We start from the raw sequence: 21,826 nt of genomic DNA, 5'->3' as shown, positions 1-21,826 counted from the left end.
GTCCTGGTCCGTTTTCTCTGCGTACGCCGCCGACCGCTCTGCTTCCCGCCATTCTCGTTCAAAGCGTTTCTTACTCTGATGTGGGTTGGATATTGTTTAAGTAAATTATTTAAAAAAATATATTTTAAAAAAAGTAGGAATGCCACGATAGGAATGCCTCTATTGTATGCAATAGGATTTCAGCGTTCCTCGTTGTTATTCTTAAACGATGCACAGGGGATGGTTTGGAGGCGTTATGTATGCCAGTGATTGCTAACCAGCGATTGGATTTATGATGCGGGTCTCAAGTGAAGAACGGTTACCGTGCACGCATACGTGCACGTGACAGAGGAGACCAGTGATCCATCAGTTCATGTTCATGAATCTCACGTATGCCAGTGATTGCAAACTAGGGCTTGGATTTATGATGCAGGTCTCAAGTGAAGAACGGTTACCATAGACGCCCACGCACACACACACACACACACACACACACACACACACACACACACACACACACACGACAGAAGAGACCAGTGGGATTCAAAGACGCCGCATAATCATTCATGTTCACGTTCATGAATCTCACGTGAAGAAACCAAAATAGCATGGTAACATAAGGCCTTCAAACAAATATAGCCACGGTTCCCCTCTCAGGCGGGGGGGGGGACGAGAGAGCTTCACGAGACGGAGAGAGGGAGGTTTTCCGTCCAACGGGACTCCACTCACACTGTCGAGTTGCTTGTACGAGCCCTCCAAAGTCTGCTGGGCTTTTTTGGCCTCCAACAGATACTGTAGACAGGGTAAAAATAGAAGGGAGGGAACGTAATGACAGGGAGGAGGGAGAAAGGGGAGGAGGGAGAGGAGGAGAGAGGAAAACTGGTTATTGGACACACAGAGAGAGAGAGAGACTCACTGCAGAAGCGCCGTGGCAGACCCAGCTAAAGTTGGCATAAAACAATAACAACAAGACAAGCAGCAAAAACAACAGCAGCGCGCCGCTCAGAGACATTACGTCGGCTACATGTCAACATGCACGCATTTGACATTCTCCCCCGGGACAGGAAAACGACCCCCACCCTTATAACGAAGTGATTGCAGCTTCCTTCCTGCCTGCCTGAGTCTTTCCTTGGACTGCTGAACAATCTGCACCGACCCCTTTGTCGCTCAATCCTGATTCCCCCCCCCCACGCTCACCGTCTTTCGCTCCTGCTTGAGCTCCTGGAGGTACTTGGTGAGCTCGATGCAGATGTTCATCATCATGTCCTCCGCCACCAGCTCCCGCTGGCCGGCGTAGTCGTTCATCTCGTTCAGGATCTCCGCAAAGGACTGGAAGCTGGAGACCCTACGAGGGGGGGAGGAAGGGCTGATAAGACAACACAATGGGGCCGGGGCCTCTGAACGAACCACAACATCGGAACAGAAGAAGGAAAAGTGAAAAGGCCTTGTGGGCCGTGTGACGTAACGTGTGCATGAGTCTCCGAGTGTTTTTTGGTGCTGTGAAGGGAAACATTAGCATCTACGTAACATTTTTGATCGAAACCAGGGAGATACTGAAATCGAGGAAGTGAATCGAAAGTATTATTAAATATACTACAAAAAGAATCTCTTGTAGCCTAATATGATGTTTCCTGACAAGGGGAGGACGATCAGAATTCTGAGAGAATGTTTGAGAGAAAAAAAAAAAAACGATTTCCTCATGGGGCTCACCGGCATTCTGTTTCATCTTTACTGCCTCGTTTGGGGTAATATTTCTTTGACAAGTTCCTGTAGAGGAAGAAGAAAATAAAGAAAAAAGAGGAAATCAATGGATTACTGAACACATTGATTCTTTATTCGCTCTGAGAGAGGGGAAGGAAGAAAGGCACGACCACGCAAGGGGAAAGCAGGACAAAATGGATGACGGTTAACCAAACTGGTGCCATGTTGTCATGTTCTATTTGGTGCAAACTCGGCCCGGCCAACGGACAACCGGCGCGGCGCGGCATGGCCACGTTAAAACGGCAATCACTCCTCTAGTCTTCCCCCCGTTTCACTCTCCTCTCCACCACATCCTGTGCTGTCATGTGCCAGTCTGCTCCCACTTCCTCTCCAGCAGAGCTAAACTAAACAGATGTGGGCCGACACGCTGGACTGCAGCTCGGAGAGCGGGAGAGGGAGAGAGCAAGAAGGAGAGCGAGGGAGAGAGGGAGAGAGGGAGAGAGGGAGGGGGAAAGATAGGGAGGGAGGGCGAGGGAGCTCACAGTGCACAGAGACAGCTCTGCTGCTGGAGAATGAGGCCAGTGTTTCAAGTTTGATTCTGCCCAGAAGTAGTCATATGACCTCACATACATTTCATAAATAGCCCTTGAGTGCATACACATGACAATGTTAAATACACACAAATACATACAAATCGCTGAGCAATAACACAGCCAAAGATAACAATGTACATACATTAATGATGCACCGATCAGTAAAATGTATGAATCCAAACACAGCATAGCATTGAAAAAGCAAAGATAGGCGCACAAACGCACAGTCACAAAGACATACACACACACACACACACAAATGCCTTTGACTCAGCCTTTATAGCAGAGGCATGGCAAGAATGAGACCTACCTCAGTTGCTTTGCATAGTTTTGTTCTATCTCAGTCCTCTCCTTCACAAACTTGACATACTTCTCCACCAGGTCCAGTCCAGAGAGTGTGTGTTTCTCGATGATGTCATACTGGTCCTAAGCAAAACAACGTCACCATGTTAGACTTTTCACAGCTCACCCTCAAAAACTCGAAATGATTCACCCCTCCGTGGAAGAATCAAGGACAGATAATCATGTTTCACAATTTGACATGATTGAATGATGAGAATGACAGGATGAACATTATTAAAGAGTTGATACAACTCTTGTATTTGTAGTTGGTATTTGCTACTAGGGATAGGACCCTGAACTTAACCATCCTATCACATATTCAACAGATTATTGCACACATGCAGTGGGTGTTAAGAACTGAGATTGCATCTTGTGTTGAAGAGTGCATTACACAAATACTTTCACAAATCTGATCTGAGAGCGAGAGAGCGACAGAGAGCCGGTCTGGGAGGAACCAGGATCTGCTCTGCTCATAAATGCTGTATCCTAGCCCTGCAGTTATCCAATCTCACATCAACACACAGGGCTTCACACTGGAGCCCTGCAGGTATACTGTCTCCCCATCTCCTTTTGACTTTGTTCCTGGCAAGGATCTCCATGACACTTTCAAGCTCAGACAAGTCCACTGGAGATGATATCTCAAGGCCAGACCAAACCCTCACCGTCCCCTCCCACCACACAGCCCCAGGAACCTCTCTTCCCAACTTGTTTTTACTAAAGGCGAAAGAGGGGTGTGTGTGTGTGTGTGTGTGTGTGTGTGTGTGTGTGTGTGTGTGTGTGTGTGTGTGTGTGTGTGTGTGTGTGTGTGTGTGTGTGTGTGTGTGTGTGTGTGCTTAAATTATCCTGGTATGTTAGGGCATGTTTTTCTTTGCTTAGAATTTATTTTCAGATCAAAACAGATCAATCATTGTATGATAGAGTGCTCAAAATACGATGCCTGCAAAGACTTTATACCTATATATGTACCTAAATATGCAAGTTATTTAACACATTGTTCTGAATTTATTTGAATAATGTTAAAGGCTCTTACTTCAGTATGGTTTGTTTGATTAAATCCTTTAGACCTAGAATACCCACAGTATATGCATCAATTCCATCTTGGGTATTAATGGCATAAATCTGCAATGATTATTATTCAGTGGTGTATAAAGTACTAGAAAGCCACGCTTAAAAAAAAAAAGGTAAAAATACAGATGTCTTAGTTGAAAGGGACTCTGGTAGGAGTTAAATCACTAAAAATCATTGCGCAGCTCAAATAAATGAGCCTTTACCATCATCGTGTGATAGTCTTCGGTAGTCATCAACAAACGGCATTTGTGCCAGTGGATGAGGAGGATGCGTTCATAGAGACATCCGGTTGGGATTTTCCTAATATTATATGGGTCTTTACGTGCCAATACGCCAAAAAAGTACAAAATCCTTCATGGATTATCACAAAATCCCTTTAGCACTAAAATGTTATTATTTTATTTTGTAACCAGTAAAAAAGAGTCAAATGCAAATACATTAAAGTAAAAGTAAAAATAAAATGTATGTAGTGAAGTAAAGGGGAAAGTTGCTTAAAATATTAAAACCCCAGTAAAGCACACCTACTGCAAAATACAACTTAAGTACCATTACTTTACACCAATGTTATTATTATGTGGTGTATTTCTCCACCATGGCAAAATTGTTACTCTACGCGGAACAAAACAAAAGGACGGACACATGAAATCCACCGTGTTGCATTTTTTATGCACAGAGGTATTTCTTCAGATCGAGTCATACATTTCACCTTTGTGGGTATGCACTGTAGAACTTCATCCTCATACACAGGTGACAAACCTGTCGCACCGGAAAGGTTTTTTGCTCCCCAAATACCTTTAGCTCAGGTATTCAGGGTTTCATCTCACCTTCCGCCATACGACTCCTAGTGACGAAATGATGGCATCTAAACAAGGAAGGGTGGCTGACTCATAACGCACTATGAGACGTCTTTGAAGAAAAAGGTCAGGCCTAATGATAATCTAAGAAATCATATACTATTTAATGTGGCCAATACCATTATAGCACCGGTTTACGACTACAAAAAAAACTACAATATGATTCCCACAAGCCCTATTGTCGATATAAAACTCACCTCCGGTAGCCCCTGCACGTTTTTTCAAATCAGTAAGAGCTCTATTATAGCAGTTGGTGGTTGGGGAAGCACTTTGGAAAACATACTGAGGCAAACATACTAAACCTCTGAAACTTTCAGTTCCAAGTCACCCTTCAGTGTCCTATGGGCCAGACCCCCCCCCCCCCCCCCCCCCCCCGGCTATGCTCAGGCACAGGTATAGGTTTAGCCCACCAGTTTTTACTACCAGGGCTAACGACATGCAGGTCTTAAAATAGCCTTGGATTAATGTCAAGGCGGGCAGGGGACAGATGCCATAAATCATTCTCTGTTGAGGGAAGATTCTTCCTAACCAAACTTTACAACGCATTACACTTAATCTGGTACCTTGAACCATTGAAGCGACAAGTGGACACATTTTGGAGTAACACAAAAGTAAAAGTGTGCAGGAGTGACCCTATTCTAAAAAGGAAACACAAATAGCCAATTGTTGTTACCCAATTGTTAATGTACACAGATTTAGGGGTTAGCATTTAATTTTTTATTGTGCATTTAATGAGGGCAAACTAATTAGGATGTGTCCCCTTTCCACTCCATGCACTGAGCATGGGAAGGGGGAGAGGCCTAGGGGGGAGACCTAAAGTATAGAGCCCTCTCCCCTTCATCTCCCGCAGTGATCCATTTGAGCTACACATTCTGGTTCGGTGTGTGTGTGTGTGTGTGTGTGTGTGTGTGTGTGTGTGTGTGTGTGTGTGTGTGTGTGTGTGTGTCCAAATTGGACCGTAATGGAAATAATAAATATCAATAGATACTGGAGTAGGTATTATATTATGCCCATTAATCACTGAAGGGAATACATTAAACCCAGTTTACTGAGAAGATCAATGCATTATTTGAGTGGAATGCATGAATGCTGTGCGGTGACCTGCAGGTAGGGCAATTATTCTGCAATGATTTAGGCTCCAACTACTGTGTCAGAAAACCAATGAGAACGAGGTCCACATATGGTTCGTGTTTCCTGCAGTTAAAACAAACATTTCAACCTAAAACACGTATAGTTCAACAGATGGTTGAGCAATGTTTTCCCCGACCACGCAAAGACGATAAGTGGTCACGTAGGACTACAGAGAACAACATCCACTGTTCTGATCCAACTGAGCAGCCTGATAATCTAAATCACTGCACCATATGATCAATGCGAGGGTTTGGCGATGTAGGGGCACATTTCACATGAACTGAGAATGCTTATTTAAAGGTTTATTGTAAAGTATCATCAAAGCTGCACACTCTGGACTGTTTAAGATGGAAATTGTAATTAATTTTTTTGGGGAACGTCAAAACTTGCCTCCGAATGCCGCGTTAACTTTTTACACAACTGGTTTTCTCCTAACCAACACTAATTAGTAGGTATGCATAACTAAGCCGATGAAGTAAACTCACCCAAAGATCCGTACCCCAGTCCATATTCGGTGTACGTCCCAAACCGCCTATCCCAGAATACAAAGAACTTCTCCCAATTTAACGTTATCCCACCACTCGGAGGATGGTCTAATCCCGGGATGTTAAACTCCAGCCAAACACACCCGTTGAATGTGTCTTTTGTATCCAACACTGGTCCGCAACTTGTTAGGTAGTTGCCCGCGGTCTTACTATCTGTCTACCGTTGGTCTTGTAAATCGAAATATTTTTGTTCAAAGCCAAAGAGAAGAAGGATAAACTAGCTTTCATATCCGCGTCACTCCCAAATCCTAATTCTTAAAGGGGCAGTTCGCGTTCGGAGCGTGGAGCGACGCTACAGTGTCAAGGGGCTGTTCCCTGTCGGACTACCGTCGTACGCCTCGGTCACACGCATTTTAATACGGCTACGTCTCTCCCTACTTTTTTCATTGGTACAGTAGCCATATAAACCATATAAACCCTCCAAATCGACCAGAAATTTATTTCAATTAGGCTGACGTTATAACGTCCACAAATTAACGAACAGATATTTCACAGATTACTTACTTACTTAAAAAATAAAAATAAAAAGCATAGCATAGCTTTGCAGCATATAGACTCTACAAAAAAATATTTTAAACAGTGATCAATCAATCAAATACAAATAAACAAATACAAAAGTAATTAAAACATCACATTTTTGGTCCCTCTTTGGTCCCACATCAATGGTCTTTATACAACGGATCATAACTTATAGATGGATGGATGGATATAGTGGACTACAATTCGCTCAGAAGGATTTCAGGATTTCTATCGGTTAAACGATATGCACCTTGTTTTTTTAGGAAAAAGGAGTAGGCCAATAATATCATAATTAAAATGACCAGAATAACTGTAACCACTATCAGAACAACGTTAACGCCAGGGGTATGACCTAAATGACCTAAAACAACAGAAAGGAAACAAAGTATTAAATATTTATAATTGATATGCATTTATAATTGAAAATAAAAATGATGAACATACATACGTAAACACACACACACACACATATACATGGACGCACACGCACACACACACGCACACACACACACACACACACACACACACACACACACACACACACACACACACACACACACACACACACACACACACACACACACATAGATGCATGGAAGCGCGCACACACACACACACACACACACACACACACACACACACACACACACACACACGTTTTAATTAACAATGACGATGCTTTCCATACCTGGAGGGGTTACCGTCAGTGTAATTGACCGGTTAACAGTATCAACTTCATTCGTGGCAACGCAGTTGTATATTCCACCGTTGGCCGACGTGGCCCTTGTGAGGATGATAACGGTATTCTGGCGACCCCATGCGGTTTCCTTCGCATTGATGGCAACTGTGTAGTTCCACTTGACTTTAGGAGGCGGGTTACCCACAGCACTGCACCCAAAGGACACATTTCCGCCTGTGACCACTTCCACGGAATCATATTCATCAGTGAACTCAGGGGCATCTGAAATGGAAGTGGAGAAATTGATAGACATCATAAAACGCAACTGACTGACATTATACGTTATATTTTATTATATTTTACATTTTATTATTATTATTATTATTATTAATATTATTATTATTATTAGTAGTAGTAGTATTAGTATTATTAGTATTATTAGAATATAACCAACTTACAATTCACAATGACCTGGTAGGATGCGTTAACTTGCTCTGACGGTCCAACTTGCTTGAGATCAAGGGTCGTCAGACATGTGATCACTTCATCATTTCTAAGAGCGGTGACTTCCAAAGTGGACGACACATCTACAGGCGTCTTTGTCGTATTTTTCTTGTATGTTTGTGTTCCAAATATTTTCCCCCTCCAGAGCCAGGAAACCGTGAGGGCGGCTACAGGGGCCACGTCGAAGACGTCACATCGCAGCGTGTAATTCCTGCCCTCCCTCAGCGGACCGCTGTGGCCCTGCACAGAGACGGACACCGTGTCTGGAGTTTCTGTAGAAACAACCATCTGGAATTACAAGCACGACGACGTTTGTCCGAATGTGATCATTATTAGAGGTAGAGGACTTACTGTAAAGTGTGATGGGCAGGGTCACTTGACACTGATCACTAATAAATGTCCCATAGCAGGAGGGTTTCAATGTCCAGTCTTTCAGTTTTTCCACATACCAAGTAGCAGACGTATTGTCAGGCATTATCAAATTCCATTTGCCAACTGAAGTCTCCCAGCCAATAAAATCAAGGTCTGCAGATGTTGTGGTAGGCCTACAGATGACAGAGAACGAGGCTCCGTATCTCTCCACCACCTTTTTGGGAATAAGCTCCAGCGGACAGAGTTCTATGGGATGTCAAACAGAAACACATGTCATGTGCCCAATCTTAACAACACCTATTTTAATTTATTTTCAGAAAATGAAGGTGATACACTTTTAAATGATATTAAAATGCAATAACATTGATAAAGCAACGAAATACATTGGTATTGTCCAGCGGTGTGAGAGATCTACCTGTTGGCTGGTTCATGGATGCTGCGGTTGTTATTATTGCTGTTGTTGCAGTGGTGGTGGTGGTGGTGTTGGTGGTGGTGGTGGTGGTGGAGGTAACATTCACATGAAAAGTCTGAAAAATTCTCCCATGTATGTTGGTGGCTGTGCATGTATAGTTTTTGCTTTGGGAAACTCCTATAATAAGGAGAGTGGTCTGATTCTCAGTTGTGCTCAACGTGTCGTTGTTTGTGTCCCAGTTGATTGCAGGGGTGGGGTTCCCACGCGCTTCACATTCAAGTGTCACATTGACGCCCTCTGTCACATGCCAGATCAAAGGGGTCCGCTGGAACTCAAGCGTATCTATAAGACAGTAAGTCGCTGCTTAGATACCATGTCAACATTGTTCAACATAAATGTTACAGAAAAAAATATTCTAACTATACAATTATATAACGTTACAAAATAACAATAAAAATATATCCTTTGATCTGTGTTTGTGTGTACATGTGTACATGTGTGTGTGTGTGTGTGTGTGTGTGTGTGTGTGTGTGTGTGTGTGTGTGTGTGTGTGTGTGTGTGTCTGCAGGCCAATCATTGAAATGCGGAGCACCTGAGGAGCAGGTGCTCCGCATCAGGGCTCTCCCGGTTCGTGAATGCGGAGAGACCAGTCGTCAGGGGTGAGGTGTTTCCACCAGAACAAGACTGGATTCCTCCAAAGATGTATTTTGTTCTATTTAGTAAGATATTCTTTATGTTTGATTAAAAGTGCCATGTTGGCTTGAACTAAAACCAGAATCGTGGGCTGTTTGGGATGAGGCGGTTCACTCTAGCCGAGCCAGGTTGCCACATATGGTGGAGAATGCAGGAAACTCGACCGTGTTAGCATGTGAACTTGCAAGATCAGGATAGTCTCAAATGGAGACCGAATTCTACAGTAATACAGGTTGATAAATAAATAAGATACATACTGATACATTATGAGATCTAATTTAGGTGTTGTGCTACTCTCGTAACAAAAACATCCCTACAGAATTGTGCAAACTACATTTTAATAAGAGCAAATTCAATCAATTCGAAAAGGATTAGAGCTATACCAATTTAAAGTGGAACATTCAATTGAATATATTGAATATACATAACACTCACCATTCATAGGTACCTGTGCAGTTATAGGTACCAGAAAGCACCACATCAAGATGGTCAACATGTTGGTAATCTTTGTGCGTATGCGAGAGGAAAGGATTCGTGCTGTATGTTAACCACCGTTATGTCTCCACCACATAGAGCAACTGGTATAAGCTCATGGTATCAGGGTGGAGGAGACTTCCGCAATCACACAGGATACTATTCGAGCGGAAATTGGTGGCTAACCACATGGGGTGTATGCTCACACACTTTGTGCAATGATAGTCTGTTTAATCAACGCTGTATCATTTTGCACTTCTTATAAGGGGTGCAACTTTAGCTGCACAACTCCTATATATTGTCAGAGGTTGGAACCCACTGACCTAGAACACCATAGCAACCACCTACAACACACTAGCAACCAAATAGAACACCATAGCAACTGTGCAGAACACAATTTGAATGTCATGCCCTTGCGTCCACCGCATGGGCCTGATGTGCGCCTCCCAAAAATTGTAACCGTTGAGGCGACTCAGCAGCGAGGGCTGTGATTGGTTTGACTGCGTCGAAGCGTCTGCGTGGTCGTTGCGTTGCATCGACGTGGAGCCATAACTGAGCCTTTAGCCATGAGGCTAACGATATGAATAACTTTAATTATTCTTCTACTCTATTGTATTTTTCAGAAGTAATTTATAATCTTATCAGATCTTTATTTACAAAGCCATAGTCATGTAACAATTTGGAAATATGAATGACAAAAATTTAACAAGGTATTAGCCATCATTCAATTTTCAAAGCAGAAAAGGAAACACATTCTACATCAATAATTAAACAAATGTATTGTGACACTTTCCACTAAGGGTACAATAAGTAAACATTAATTGACAGTTAATGTTGTAGTAACTAATATTAACAGGTAATAAACACTTAACTAATGGTCTAGTAATCAATTAATGTTAACTACGGTCAATTTGTTCATGTTAACCACTGTATTAATTAGATGTTATTTATTAGGGCTAGGGTTAGGTAGCCTAGTCCTAACTAGACCTTCGTACTCATTTCATTCATAACGATAGAGACAAACGATTGCTCACTTGAAGGCGGGTGCTGTTGAAGTTTAAAACCTATTGGCTCTGCCCAGTGCCACTCCGGATCTGCCTTAACCAATCGCTAACGTTTGGTCGTGACGTATTTCTTCCTGCTGCTTCCTGGTATTCGTTTGACTACAGCTGAAACTCATGCACGACCTGTACATCACTGTTCTCAGGCCGCGCCTCCTGTTCGCTGATTGGAGGGACAAACTTGAGGGAAAAGAAAGCGTGCAAACATACACTACACCTAGACTGGGTATCCCCACCCCCATCTGCCGACTTGGTCTGGTAATAGCCAGGCTACACTACACCCAGACCGAAGTACTGAAGAAGGGAAATGAAAATTTACCGGAAGTACGGAGGCGGGCGGAACCAGGCTAAGGGTTAGGGTTAACCCTATTAAAAAATGTACAAATGAATACCTCAACTTGAACACCATTAGTAAAGGATTACTAGTACATTAGCTAACTGTTAATAAACTGTAAGTTAATTGTTAGTTCATGATTATTACTGCATTAACTAATGGTTAATTATTGTACCCTTATTGAAAAGTGTTTCCAACATATCAAAAAAAACAAACACACAAATGAAATAGAAAAAATAACAACCACGTTTAAACACATCTGATTCCAAATAGGATGGTCATTTCCGTCACGCAGGTTTGATCATCATGGACACGCGCTTGAGCGAATAGGAGCCTCCGTGGAACTCTGCCCAGTAGACCCCGTCCTGGTAGCGGCTGCGGTAGTGCCCCCCTCTGTACCACACGCCGTTCAGATTGGAGTGGGCACACTTATGGTACCACCAGCCACCCTTCTGGAAGTGAGCGCAGTTACCTGAGGAGGAAACACAAGAAGGCTTTGTTGATCTATTCATGCAGCTGGAGGATTGCGCTGATAAAAATGTTGTTGTCCTGTACAATGACAATAAAGATTATTCTAATTCTAAAGGCTTTTTTACACTGCCTCTATTACATTTTTTATAATAATATATATTGTCTATTATTATTGTCAAGTCATTGCTGTGTGTGTTATATGCAATACTGTCTCGCACCCTGGTTGTCAAGGCGTCAGCCAATAGGGAACCTTATAATATCCAAACATACAAACGATATCAATCAAGTCAAGCCGGTCACGAGACCTGAGAAGCCGTCCTTGTCTCGGTCCAGGGTGGTGAAGGCCTTGTTGTTGTGCCAGGAGAGTGAGTCCCCGGCGTTCCCCTGGTACTCTCCCAGCCGTAAGCGGTACCAGTCGCTCTCCGGCTCCACGGAGAAGCTGTCGTACTCGGCAAACACCTGCCGGCCTTGCCAGTCTTCCATGGCCACCCGGAGCTTGTAGTGGGCCTGCTTGGTCAGCCAGTACAGGTGCTCCAGGCCCAGCCAGTACTCTCCATCGATGTTACCAAAACCTTGCTGCCGACGTGCCCGAACAACAGTTAGGTCTGAGCGATGGTCAGCGCGGCCATTTTCTTTGTTTATGCAAACGTTGTGTAAATGTTTTACATTTGCATTCAAAGCCATCTATACTGTTATTTGCATAGAAACGCAAAAATGCATGCAGAATGACAAATGGGTAATACGATGTCCTTGCATTTATACAGAATATTGTTATAATATCACCATATATATAAATATTTATTACACGGCTCTTCTCAATGCTGTGGAATGCTCCATTCACTTGCATGGGCCTTCCTGACTTCCGGCGATCAATTATTTTTCGATAACGACCGTTGCTATGCATATAATGACCGCTGTCAAGGAAAGTGGATTTTTTTGCCTCTGATTCACGTCTTTCATATCACTCCACAAGTAGTCCGGTAACTTATCAACCCCAGCGTATTCAACGTCTTTATGCGACGTCAACGTCTTTGGCGGACTATTTCTCTGGTGATCAACACCACGAATGGTAATTGTAAAAAGACACACCGTGTGAAGTTATTGTTTCGTTTTGGCAAGTAGCCGTGTAATAAGCGGGATAATGTATAGAACGTCGCCGGTCATTATCGAAAATAAGCCCGATAATTTTCCTTATTTTCCCGATAATGACCGGCGTTCTATACATTATCCCTTACACACACACACATATATATATATATATATATATATATATATATATATATAGGGTGTTGCTGAATCACAGCAGCGGGAGCAGGCGGCTTAAATCCGAGCTATGAGAGTTACCTTGTACTGCTCCCACGTCCTGAAGAAGTTCACCGATCCATCCTGTCTCCTCTGGATGACGGTCCAGCCGCCCTGGGCGCTCGTCTGGTCACACCAGGCCTGCAGCAGTCGGTTGGCGCCCTGTGGGCGAAGCAGGTAGATGCCGCTGGTGGTCTCGCCTGAATCCATGGTGTGCTGGCAGTCCCGCCATGGCCCTGCAGGTATTGAACACAAACGGTGGTTCGACCTCTATCGAGGAACGCCAAGGCGCACATGTTTGGGGTGTCCGGTTGACAAATGCAAAAGCATGCACTCTGGAAAGCGGTGCTTTGTTTGAGTGTACATTACCACAGATGCACTGATGCTATACGGCTTATCTACAAGGAGCGAGTGGGGTGCAAACTAATTATTTCCGAGCACATGCTTAGTGGTTCATGTCAGTGAATAGCTGACACAGGAATTTTTAAAAGTTTCAAATTATTTAAAAGGATTTATCACCCCACAAAGGAAAGTAAGTAGTAGATTAGGGCTACAAGTCAAGAGCACTTGGAAACACCAAAATATAACTCAGATTGAACAGGTTAAAAAGGACGGAGATATTGTAAAATTCCATGAGATGGAAAAGCAGTTCTGCCTTTCTACAACTTTTACAGCTGAAATAGATCTTGCAAAATCTCCCATCCAAGGGAATCAGACGGGGTCTAAACGTGTCCTCGATGGCAAGCTGATGGATGCTGATACTGGGAAAGGAACTGTCTCAGCGATATATAATCAATCATAATCCTCCTGGACAGCAGCAACCCCACCAAGTTACAACGGGAATGACACATTGGTTTACCTCCCACAGTGGGTCAATGTGACTCAATATTAAAGCATTGTGGGAACTGTGGGAGATATAAAGTTATCCAAATGAAGGTCATAGGGATTATAATACACCAAACATGTTACAAAACAGAATGCCTCTAAATTGTGCTGGTCTGTGGTGGGATTGGAACACTACTAGGTAATTTAGGTTTTAGAGGTGATAATGAATGTAATGTAATACCCTGTTGTATGTATATTAGAAAATTGAGTTGAAATATACATGCAAGAACTACACATTTTATTGTTGCACTGCTTTTTTTTTTTTTTTTTTCTGTAAAGAAGACAATGTTTGGACCGGATTAGTATAACAAACAAACATGACTGGCTGAAGGATTTCTTGGATGTCTTATCGATTGAGATAATGATGAACGGCTAGGTGCCCCATTGACTCTCATTAGAGAATACATGAATAATAGCAGCATAACTTGTAAGCATGTATGCATTGTGTATGGATGTGCCAGAAGACCTGTTCTGATGTTAACCTGCACCCACTACCACTAGTTTGAATGACCCTCTATTTGGGAGGGGCCTGTCTAAAGCCCTCTACTCTGTCATTTCCCAAATTCCAGACCCTCAAGGGCTGTCGTTTGTTTTTTCTTTGTGTGTGTGTGTGTGTGTGTGTGCACGTGTGTGTGTGCGTGTGCGTGTGCGTGTGTGCGTGTGCGTGTGTGTGCGTGTGCGTGTGCGTGTGTGTGTGTGTGTATGTATATATGAGGGTGCTTATACAACTGATAAGACGCTGATTGTCTAATGAGGAGAAGCATTCTTTGCATACACTGTGTTTAGGCATTCCCAGGGAGATAACAGAGCCAGCCATGGGTCACTGACTCCATTACCTCCTTATCTACCCTGCTACAACACTGAACGATGACTTGTTTACATGCTCCTAGTTCATACTGCAATGTGGGTTAAATGCAAGTGCATGGCATTAGCAATGGGAACCACATTAGTAATCTTCACAAGCCTTTGGCTATCATGGGTTGCATTTGAACTGTCAATGGATTCGTAGTTAGAGAGACATGTATTTCAGTGTGGTGTACCTGGGGTCTTGGTGATTGGGAAGCTAATGAAGGGATGGTCTGTGGGAGTGCTGGCTGTGGTCGTCGTGGGGACGGTAGCTTTCTCCACCAGCTTGTCTTCCTGCGATGGAGGTCCACTCTGATCTCTTTGAACATCGTTGGACTTTGCACTGGCCTCTGAGCTGTCGTTGTGTTGTGCTTGAGACCGGAGTCTTTCTGGCTCAGGAGTCATCTACACAAAAAGGTAATTTCACCAAATGTTTTCTGTAATTGTTCATCATTTTGAAAACGGTAAGAAACGTCTCCTTACCGGCGACGCCAGTGTGGCGTTCGTGCACTGGCACTGCTTCTCGAGACGGGCGATGAACTGATTTTGAGAGGTCATCATCGAGGTCAGGGCTCCATACTTCTTCTCCAGCTCTCTGAAATGACTAGAAACCTGCAGCGCCTGGGTTGCACCGCCAGCCACAACCCACCGACAACAGAAGCCGCTGGATTACACATACGGAGGAGGAGGAGGAGTCATGTTTCCGATGGTTTACAGCCAACAATCATAATACCGTACGTGTGCTCCTCTCACCTGTGTAGTAGCATTCAGCAGGAGGTTCTCGACCCTCTTCCGCTCCAACACCTGGTCCTTCTTGTCGATGACTTCATGCAACAGCTGGGCATAGAGCTGGGTGATCCGGGCGTTCAGACTGTTGCTCTCCGCTCTCAGGGTCCTCACCTCCATGGCCTGGCTCCCTTCCTGCTCCAGCTGGGCCTTGAGACTCTCGAGCTGCTCCTGCTGCCGGCCCAGCTCCGCCCGCAGGAACGCCACCTCGGAGCGGTTGGTGGCGGCGGGCTCCCGGGCGGCGTTCACGCAGAGCGCCCCCTTCAGCTTCTGCTGCGGGACGATGAAGGTGTACGAGCAGCGGCCGCTTTTGGCCTCCGAGGCGTGCGGAGGTCGCTTCTTCGCGTTGACCTCGGCGCGAGGAGGGTCCTCCGTCCGCCCGCGGACTTCTGGTAAACCCAGATGAAGCGCGAGGAAAAGCAGCGCCAGGCTCAACGTCAACGTCTTCTCCATGTTTGCGTTGGGGTTTTTATGGCACCTTGGGAGGTAGAGAAGAGAGAAGCTTTTTGTATTGAAGACACGTGAACTGGGAATGAAACCAGAAGGCTTCTGCAGCACTTTATAGACTTTCTTAGGGCTGTGCGTTGCTTTCGGTGTCTTGACTGTACCCCAGATGTGCCATTAGAAGGGGGAAAGAGCCCCACGTGTGAGTCTATCCTTCGGGATGGTATTTATTTGCCGTTAAACACTGGGGACAACAGTCAACACCAGCCAGTCAGTGTAAATACTCTGTTGTGTTCCATGGTCAACAAAAGCTTTCTAAGGTCAGCACCGAATTCCACCTAAACCAACCATAGTCAATACCATAAACTCTCTTAATATTAAAACACAAATATTTACTTCATTTTCTAAAGAAATGCCTGGATTATTGTATACACACAAAGAACCAGTCCTGTCCATTTTGAAGAACTATTAAGTGTTTAATTAAATGTTTTCTGAAGGAAAACGTGATTCTGTGATATAAAGCCAACTAGAGGGCTAGATCCCAGTTAAGTTCCTCAAAAATGATAAAGAAATGTGGGGAATAAAAAGGCTAAAGACTGAGAAAGAGAGAGAGAGAGAGAGAGAGAGAGAGAGAGAGAGAGAGAGAGAGAGAGAGAGAGAGAGAGAGAGAGAGAGAAAGAAAGAGTGATTATGTCTATGCATGTACAAATGTATAGACATAATAATAATTCGTTTTTACATAATAATACATGTACAAACTACATAGTTTGCTCTGCTCTCAAATTGTATATATATATATATAGCCTATATTTATATATATATTAGCCAATAATAAAAAAAATCCATCTAAGATGTTAAAGGATCTTTTATGAAAACAGACAAAGCCCACTTACCTTGCTAGAATCGTCTGCCTTGTGATCCGTTTGGCTTCGAAACTGTGAAATCCTAGTCTCAAGAATGCATCGACTTTACAAAATACATTTTGAAATGACAGAATTAAAGTGTGTTACTCCTAAAAGGCTAAATATGAAGAAACACAAAGAAATCTATGGGACTACACAGCGACACAAAAATGTCTCACTAGAATCCTTTCCACAGGGACGTTTAGGAGAGGACAGCCCTAATTACAAACTGGTCTGATGAGGAAAACCCTAAAGTGTGTTCTATGCTTTGACCCTCAGTGCAGTCTACTCCCACTACCATTAACCTGCAAACCCCCATCCTTCTCTTTATTCCTCCTCCCCCCCTCCCCCACAAACACACACACAAAAAAAACACGCACAATCACAGACACAAATGAAAGATTGATTAAAAAAACAACGATTTCTTCTTTTTGTGTATTATTTATTTTTTCACTATTATTTGATGTAGCTACTTGGTAGACAGCGGGTACACGGTTAACCCGGTTCACACTCCAGACCGCATGGTGGCGGTATACGCACTCCTAAACGTTGTTCGAAATCTAGAGTTAAAAAAAACGATAAGAAGAAGATAGCAGTGACACGCTGAGTGGAGACCATGTGGCGGAGCTGCTCTTTACGGGACGTATTACGTGGTGGCATTAAATCAAGTTTAATAGTCTTAAAATGATTGCTATTTAGTAAAGCAATACAGTCGTATAGTAGTGTTAACTTTATTATCTAGCGTCTGGAGATACATCTCATCCAACAATGGTGAAATCAAAGGTAAGGAAACACGCCGATTAGCAGTTAGAGTTTAGCAATGACGCATCTGAGCTTTCTCTAATATAACTCGAGCCGTTTCTCTACGATATCAACGCAATGCTTAATAAAGTAAAAAGGCAATCATTTTATTATAACCGGTCGGATTCACCCAACAATATTTAATGTTGTTGGGTTTGTGTTCAGTGCGTCACTGACTGTGTGCTAGGTAACTGCAAGCACGTGTGGCGGTCCGGCGACGACTTTGTTTTAACATCTGAATCTTGTGCTTACAGTCCAAAAACCAGAAGAAAAACCGAGTACAGGCCAACCAGTTGCAAGAGGAGTCCTTTGCGACTGTTCCCCACTCCTTCGTGTTTCATCGAGGCCAGATCGGCAAAAATGTCAGCCAGCTCGTGCTCGACATGCGGCGGATCATGCAGCCCTTCACCGCAGAGGCCATGAAGGTATGGCCGGAGATGTGGTAGCACCAGCGATGGCCACAGAACCATTACAATATTATCATGGCTATGTATCACGGGGAATCGGTTGAGTTTTAAATACATCGGCGGTTGATTGACCCAGGCTCTGTTGTTGTAATGGAGTATTTTGGGTTGACGCACCCGAGGACGTTTGGACGTTGCCTTGTGACAGTTTCATTTGGGTATGCGCGTTGCCTGTGTTGTATTCATGCTCTATGTATCTGACTTTTGCTCCTAGGTCAAGAAAAAGAACGTGCTAAAAGACTTTGTCTCCATAGCTGGACCATTGGGAGTGACCCATTTCATGATTTTCAGCAAGACACCCCACAGTGTTAGCATGGTGAGTTTAATCTGGGATTCCTGGACTTCTGGCTTCATATGTGCCAACTGTTATTCAGGTGTTTACCAAAATCAGATCACATATCAGATATTACAACTTTTCTTTCTTTCTCCAGAGGCTTGCTCGAGTCCCCAGAGGTCCCATGCTTCACTTTAAAGTTCTAAAGGTATGTGGACTGCTAAATATCAAGTATTTGACTGGACGGATGGACTAGGATGATGACATTTGTGGTGTTTCCCCAACATGCATCCAGCGCTGGCACCGCAACGCCGCTGCAATCCGCCATGAATTAGAAATTATGTTTGGCAACTCAAATGCTATTAGCTATATTTAGAAACCTATATATCATAGGTGCCACCTACTGTGCTCGCATGCTATTGATTATGTTATAGTTTTATACAATTGTTTGAGACTTTCTGTTGGAATGCAACAAAGCCCTACTAGAATAACTTGACACTTGAACTCACGTCACTAACACATCAGCACCATGTACGCACATATCAGTAAAGTTCACCGCACGCATAATTCTGCACATGCGACTAAAAACAATCGTCGGGAAACAAATCAATATTTGTGTTTGGACTTAGTGATGCATTTCAAGATTAAAGGCGCTGGTTTGCTCATCCCTGTCATCTGTCCCTGCTCTCCAATTTGAATTCTTTTTCTTTTTCCCCCCCAGTATGCTCTTGTAAAAGACGTGATCTCGTCTCTGAAGAGACACAGAATGCACGAGCAGCAGTTTACTCACCACCCCCTGCTCATCCTAAATAACTTTGGCGTGGAAGGCATGCATGTCAAACTCATGGCCACCATGTTCCAAAACATGTTCCCCTCCATCAATGTGCACAAGGTATGTCCTGTTAACAAAGCTGGAACGATGATAATATAATAATGATAATAATGAAGTGGGCCTTTGTATGATGAAAGTGTAGTCTTCTGAGTTATCTTTGAAGATGTATCTAAAGTAAACGCTTACTGACCCCAACTGACTTGACTCCTAGTGTTTGTGTCTGAAATAATACTGGGCGCAGAGCTAAATTTAGTTAATTTTTTTCTAGGTTAACCTCAATAGTATAAAGAGGTGTGTTTTGCTGCATTACGATCCAGTGTCGCAAGAGGTCGAGCTCCGTCATTAGTAAGTATTTGGCATTTGACCATTCGACAGATAAGAAATGTACATATTGGCTCGTATGATGATGCTTTTTGACTTGACTGTTCAGTGATGCTTGTCCAAAGTAAACGCACTGACGCGCCGCCGCTGTTGCCCGAGCACTCGTCATTTATCATGCACCTAAGCATTTAACTAGTGTGCTCGCTCCTGCTCTGCAGCAGCCTGAAGGTTGTGCCCGTGGGCATGAGCCGTGGAGTGAAGAAGCTGATGCAGGAGAAGTTCCCCAACATGAACAAGTTTGAGGACATCAGTGAGCTTCTGATGAAGTAAGACTATTATGAAGGTACACTTTGATATTGAAAAGATTTGTGATTAGTCAGCTTTTTGATTATTTTGGTCATTTAAACTGGCAGCGTGGGCGGAATTGTCTTGTAGTCCATCGCCGGTATCTGTGCCGGTATAGGCATCGTAGAGCAAGATGTCTAACCCCTAACAGCTCCTTTTTGATGCATATCCAAGCCCGCTCTAACACTGGCCCCTTGTGTAATGAACTTTTTAGGGGGGCCAACCTTTCGGAGAGCGAGGCCGAACTCGACGGCGACCACAACATCACGGAGCTACCGCAGGCCTGCGCCGGCCGCGGGAACATAGCGTCACAGCAGAGCGCCGTACGCCTGACGGAGATCGGCCCTCGCATGACCCTGCAGCTCATGAAGATCCAGGAAGGCATGGGAGACGGCGACGTTCTCTATCACGCCGCCAGTAAGCGCACCGCACCTCCTACTGTATATCCCAGACCTGTCGTTGGTTCAGATGTGCATGATGAGAACATGAGGATGAATGTCTATGATTTTGTCTCAAGTAAACGCTTACTGATGCATCTGGAACACTGGAACAAGCGTGTGTGCGTTGCGGTGCTGTGAACCTTGCTTTACGTGACCTTTTGCGCTCTGCATCGCTTACAGTATTTAAGACGGAGGAAGAACTTCAGGAGATCCTCAACAGGAAGGAGGCCCAGCTGAAAGAGAAGGATGCGCGCCGCAAGAAACAGGCGCAAAATGTTGCCCTGAAATTGGAGAAACGCGAACAGCACAAGTATGCTATCCCAATACGTTCTTCTACCCATCTCCTGATTTATTTTTTTTTCCCCGCGTATTATTTTTGTTTAACTTTCTTGTTGTTCTGTCCAGAAACAAAAGCCTGGAAGGCATTAAAAGGAAGCGGGCAGAGGAGGAGGCAGACAGTGAAGTGGAGGATCCGGGCGTTCAGGGCGATAAAGTCCCCGAGGTGGAGTCTGACGACGAGGCCGAGTACTACAGACAAGCCGTCGGGCAGGAACCAGAAGACGGTGAATATTACCTACATGGACGACTGGTACTCGATCCTCATGGTCTGGACGTAGTGACATGATTATGTCATAACATGCATTCAATTTGTTTCTCGTAGGCATGTTCCCACCACCCAAGAGGAGGCGTGCACCAAGAGAACACACGGGAAGCTTCGGGAAGGGGAACAAGTTCCATGGAAAATCGCCGCGGGAGGGAGGACAAGGCAGATCGCCCGGGGGAAATGCTCCCGGCAAGCATTTCAGAGACAGGGATTCAAGGTCGCCGAAGGGCCATGGCCCTCCAAAACACTTCAAAGACGGCGGTCACCACCAAAAAGGCGGGAAGAAGTTTGAAGGTAGCCCCCGGCCTTTTGGACAGAAAAGTGGGTTTGGCGGCAAGTCGTTTGGGGCCAAAAGATCTGGCGACGGCGGGAACAAGTTTCGCGGTAAGGGAGGCGCCACTGGTGGCAAATTTGGACAGAAAAACAAAACTGGTTTTAAATCCAAGGGCGACGGTGGCAAATCGGGCTTCAAGAAAAAGGGTCCAGGAGCTGGAGCGAAGCAACGGAAAGGCAGAAACTGATCTACTTGTAGGACCGGAGATTGTGATTCTTTGGTACAAATGGAGCACCAGGTGGCAGTGTGGACACACACAAGCCCACGCCATTGGAAGTTACATCCATTTGAATTATAGACTGATTGCTGAAATTCAGCAAACGCAGAGATTGTCATTTTATACTCTATGATGGTATAAATAAAGAAATGTACATTGAGCATTTATGTATCATTATTCATGAGTTTTTCACAATGTTTGCACAAATAAACTTGTTATTTCCCATAATACTATTTGACACTTCAAATTATTTGGGACCACTTGGCCCATAGGCCAGCGACGAATTTCTCTTTGGTA

At 44.1% G+C, this 21,826-nt stretch overlaps 4 protein-coding genes across 4 annotated transcripts in view; 1 reads left to right on the top strand and 3 right to left on the bottom strand.

The window, feature by feature from the left end:
• Positions 1 to 6,440, bottom strand: part of trip10a (thyroid hormone receptor interactor 10a) — a 14,123-nt gene extending 7,683 nt beyond the window's left edge. Inside the window, 6 exon segments of the mRNA XM_084488484.1 lie at positions 1 to 75; positions 709 to 771; positions 1,177 to 1,324; positions 1,690 to 1,746; positions 2,584 to 2,699; positions 6,154 to 6,440. Coding sequence (XP_084344610.1) covers positions 1 to 75; positions 709 to 771; positions 1,177 to 1,324; positions 1,690 to 1,746; positions 2,584 to 2,699; positions 6,154 to 6,177 — 483 coding nt within the window. The 5' untranslated portion in view covers positions 6,178 to 6,440.
• A 203-nt stretch (positions 6,441 to 6,643) lies between these two features.
• On the bottom strand, positions 6,644 to 9,934 carry LOC311351075 (vascular cell adhesion protein 1-like). Its single transcript, XM_084471156.1, has 6 exons — positions 9,828 to 9,934; positions 8,703 to 9,041; positions 8,267 to 8,533; positions 7,870 to 8,187; positions 7,421 to 7,693; positions 6,644 to 7,093 (listed from the first exon to the last, which is right to left on the bottom strand). The coding sequence occupies exons 1-6, from the start codon at positions 9,886 to 9,888 to the stop codon at positions 6,930 to 6,932; spliced, it is 1,422 nt and encodes a 473-aa protein (XP_084327282.1). The 5' UTR covers positions 9,889 to 9,934; the 3' UTR covers positions 6,644 to 6,929.
• Positions 9,935 to 10,532: 598 nt separating this feature from the next.
• On the bottom strand, positions 10,533 to 17,108 carry angptl6 (angiopoietin-like 6). The gene is made up of 7 exons (XM_084463375.1): positions 16,889 to 17,108; positions 15,519 to 16,029; positions 15,249 to 15,386; positions 14,960 to 15,170; positions 13,077 to 13,270; positions 12,038 to 12,308; positions 10,533 to 11,733 (listed from the first exon to the last, which is right to left on the bottom strand). The coding sequence occupies exons 2-7, from the start codon at positions 16,002 to 16,004 to the stop codon at positions 11,549 to 11,551; spliced, it is 1,485 nt and encodes a 494-aa protein (XP_084319501.1). The 5' UTR covers positions 16,005 to 16,029; positions 16,889 to 17,108; the 3' UTR covers positions 10,533 to 11,548.
• Positions 17,109 to 17,522: 414 nt separating this feature from the next.
• Positions 17,523 to 21,689, top strand: ppan (peter pan homolog). Its single transcript, XM_084482029.1, has 11 exons — positions 17,523 to 17,680; positions 17,953 to 18,123; positions 18,377 to 18,478; positions 18,594 to 18,644; positions 19,158 to 19,328; positions 19,537 to 19,613; positions 19,808 to 19,915; positions 20,149 to 20,351; positions 20,555 to 20,684; positions 20,780 to 20,937; positions 21,036 to 21,689. The coding sequence occupies exons 1-11, from the start codon at positions 17,666 to 17,668 to the stop codon at positions 21,497 to 21,499; spliced, it is 1,650 nt and encodes a 549-aa protein (XP_084338155.1). The 5' UTR covers positions 17,523 to 17,665; the 3' UTR covers positions 21,500 to 21,689.
• Positions 21,690 to 21,826: the final 137 nt, after the last annotated feature.

This window comes from Micromesistius poutassou, assembly GCF_964030765.1.
Source record: "Micromesistius poutassou genome assembly, chromosome: 1".
Lineage (NCBI taxonomy): Eukaryota > Metazoa > Chordata > Actinopteri > Gadiformes > Gadidae > Micromesistius > Micromesistius poutassou.
Note: the sequence above shows the minus strand (reverse complement) of the source record. Positions and strands in the feature narration are given on the sequence as shown.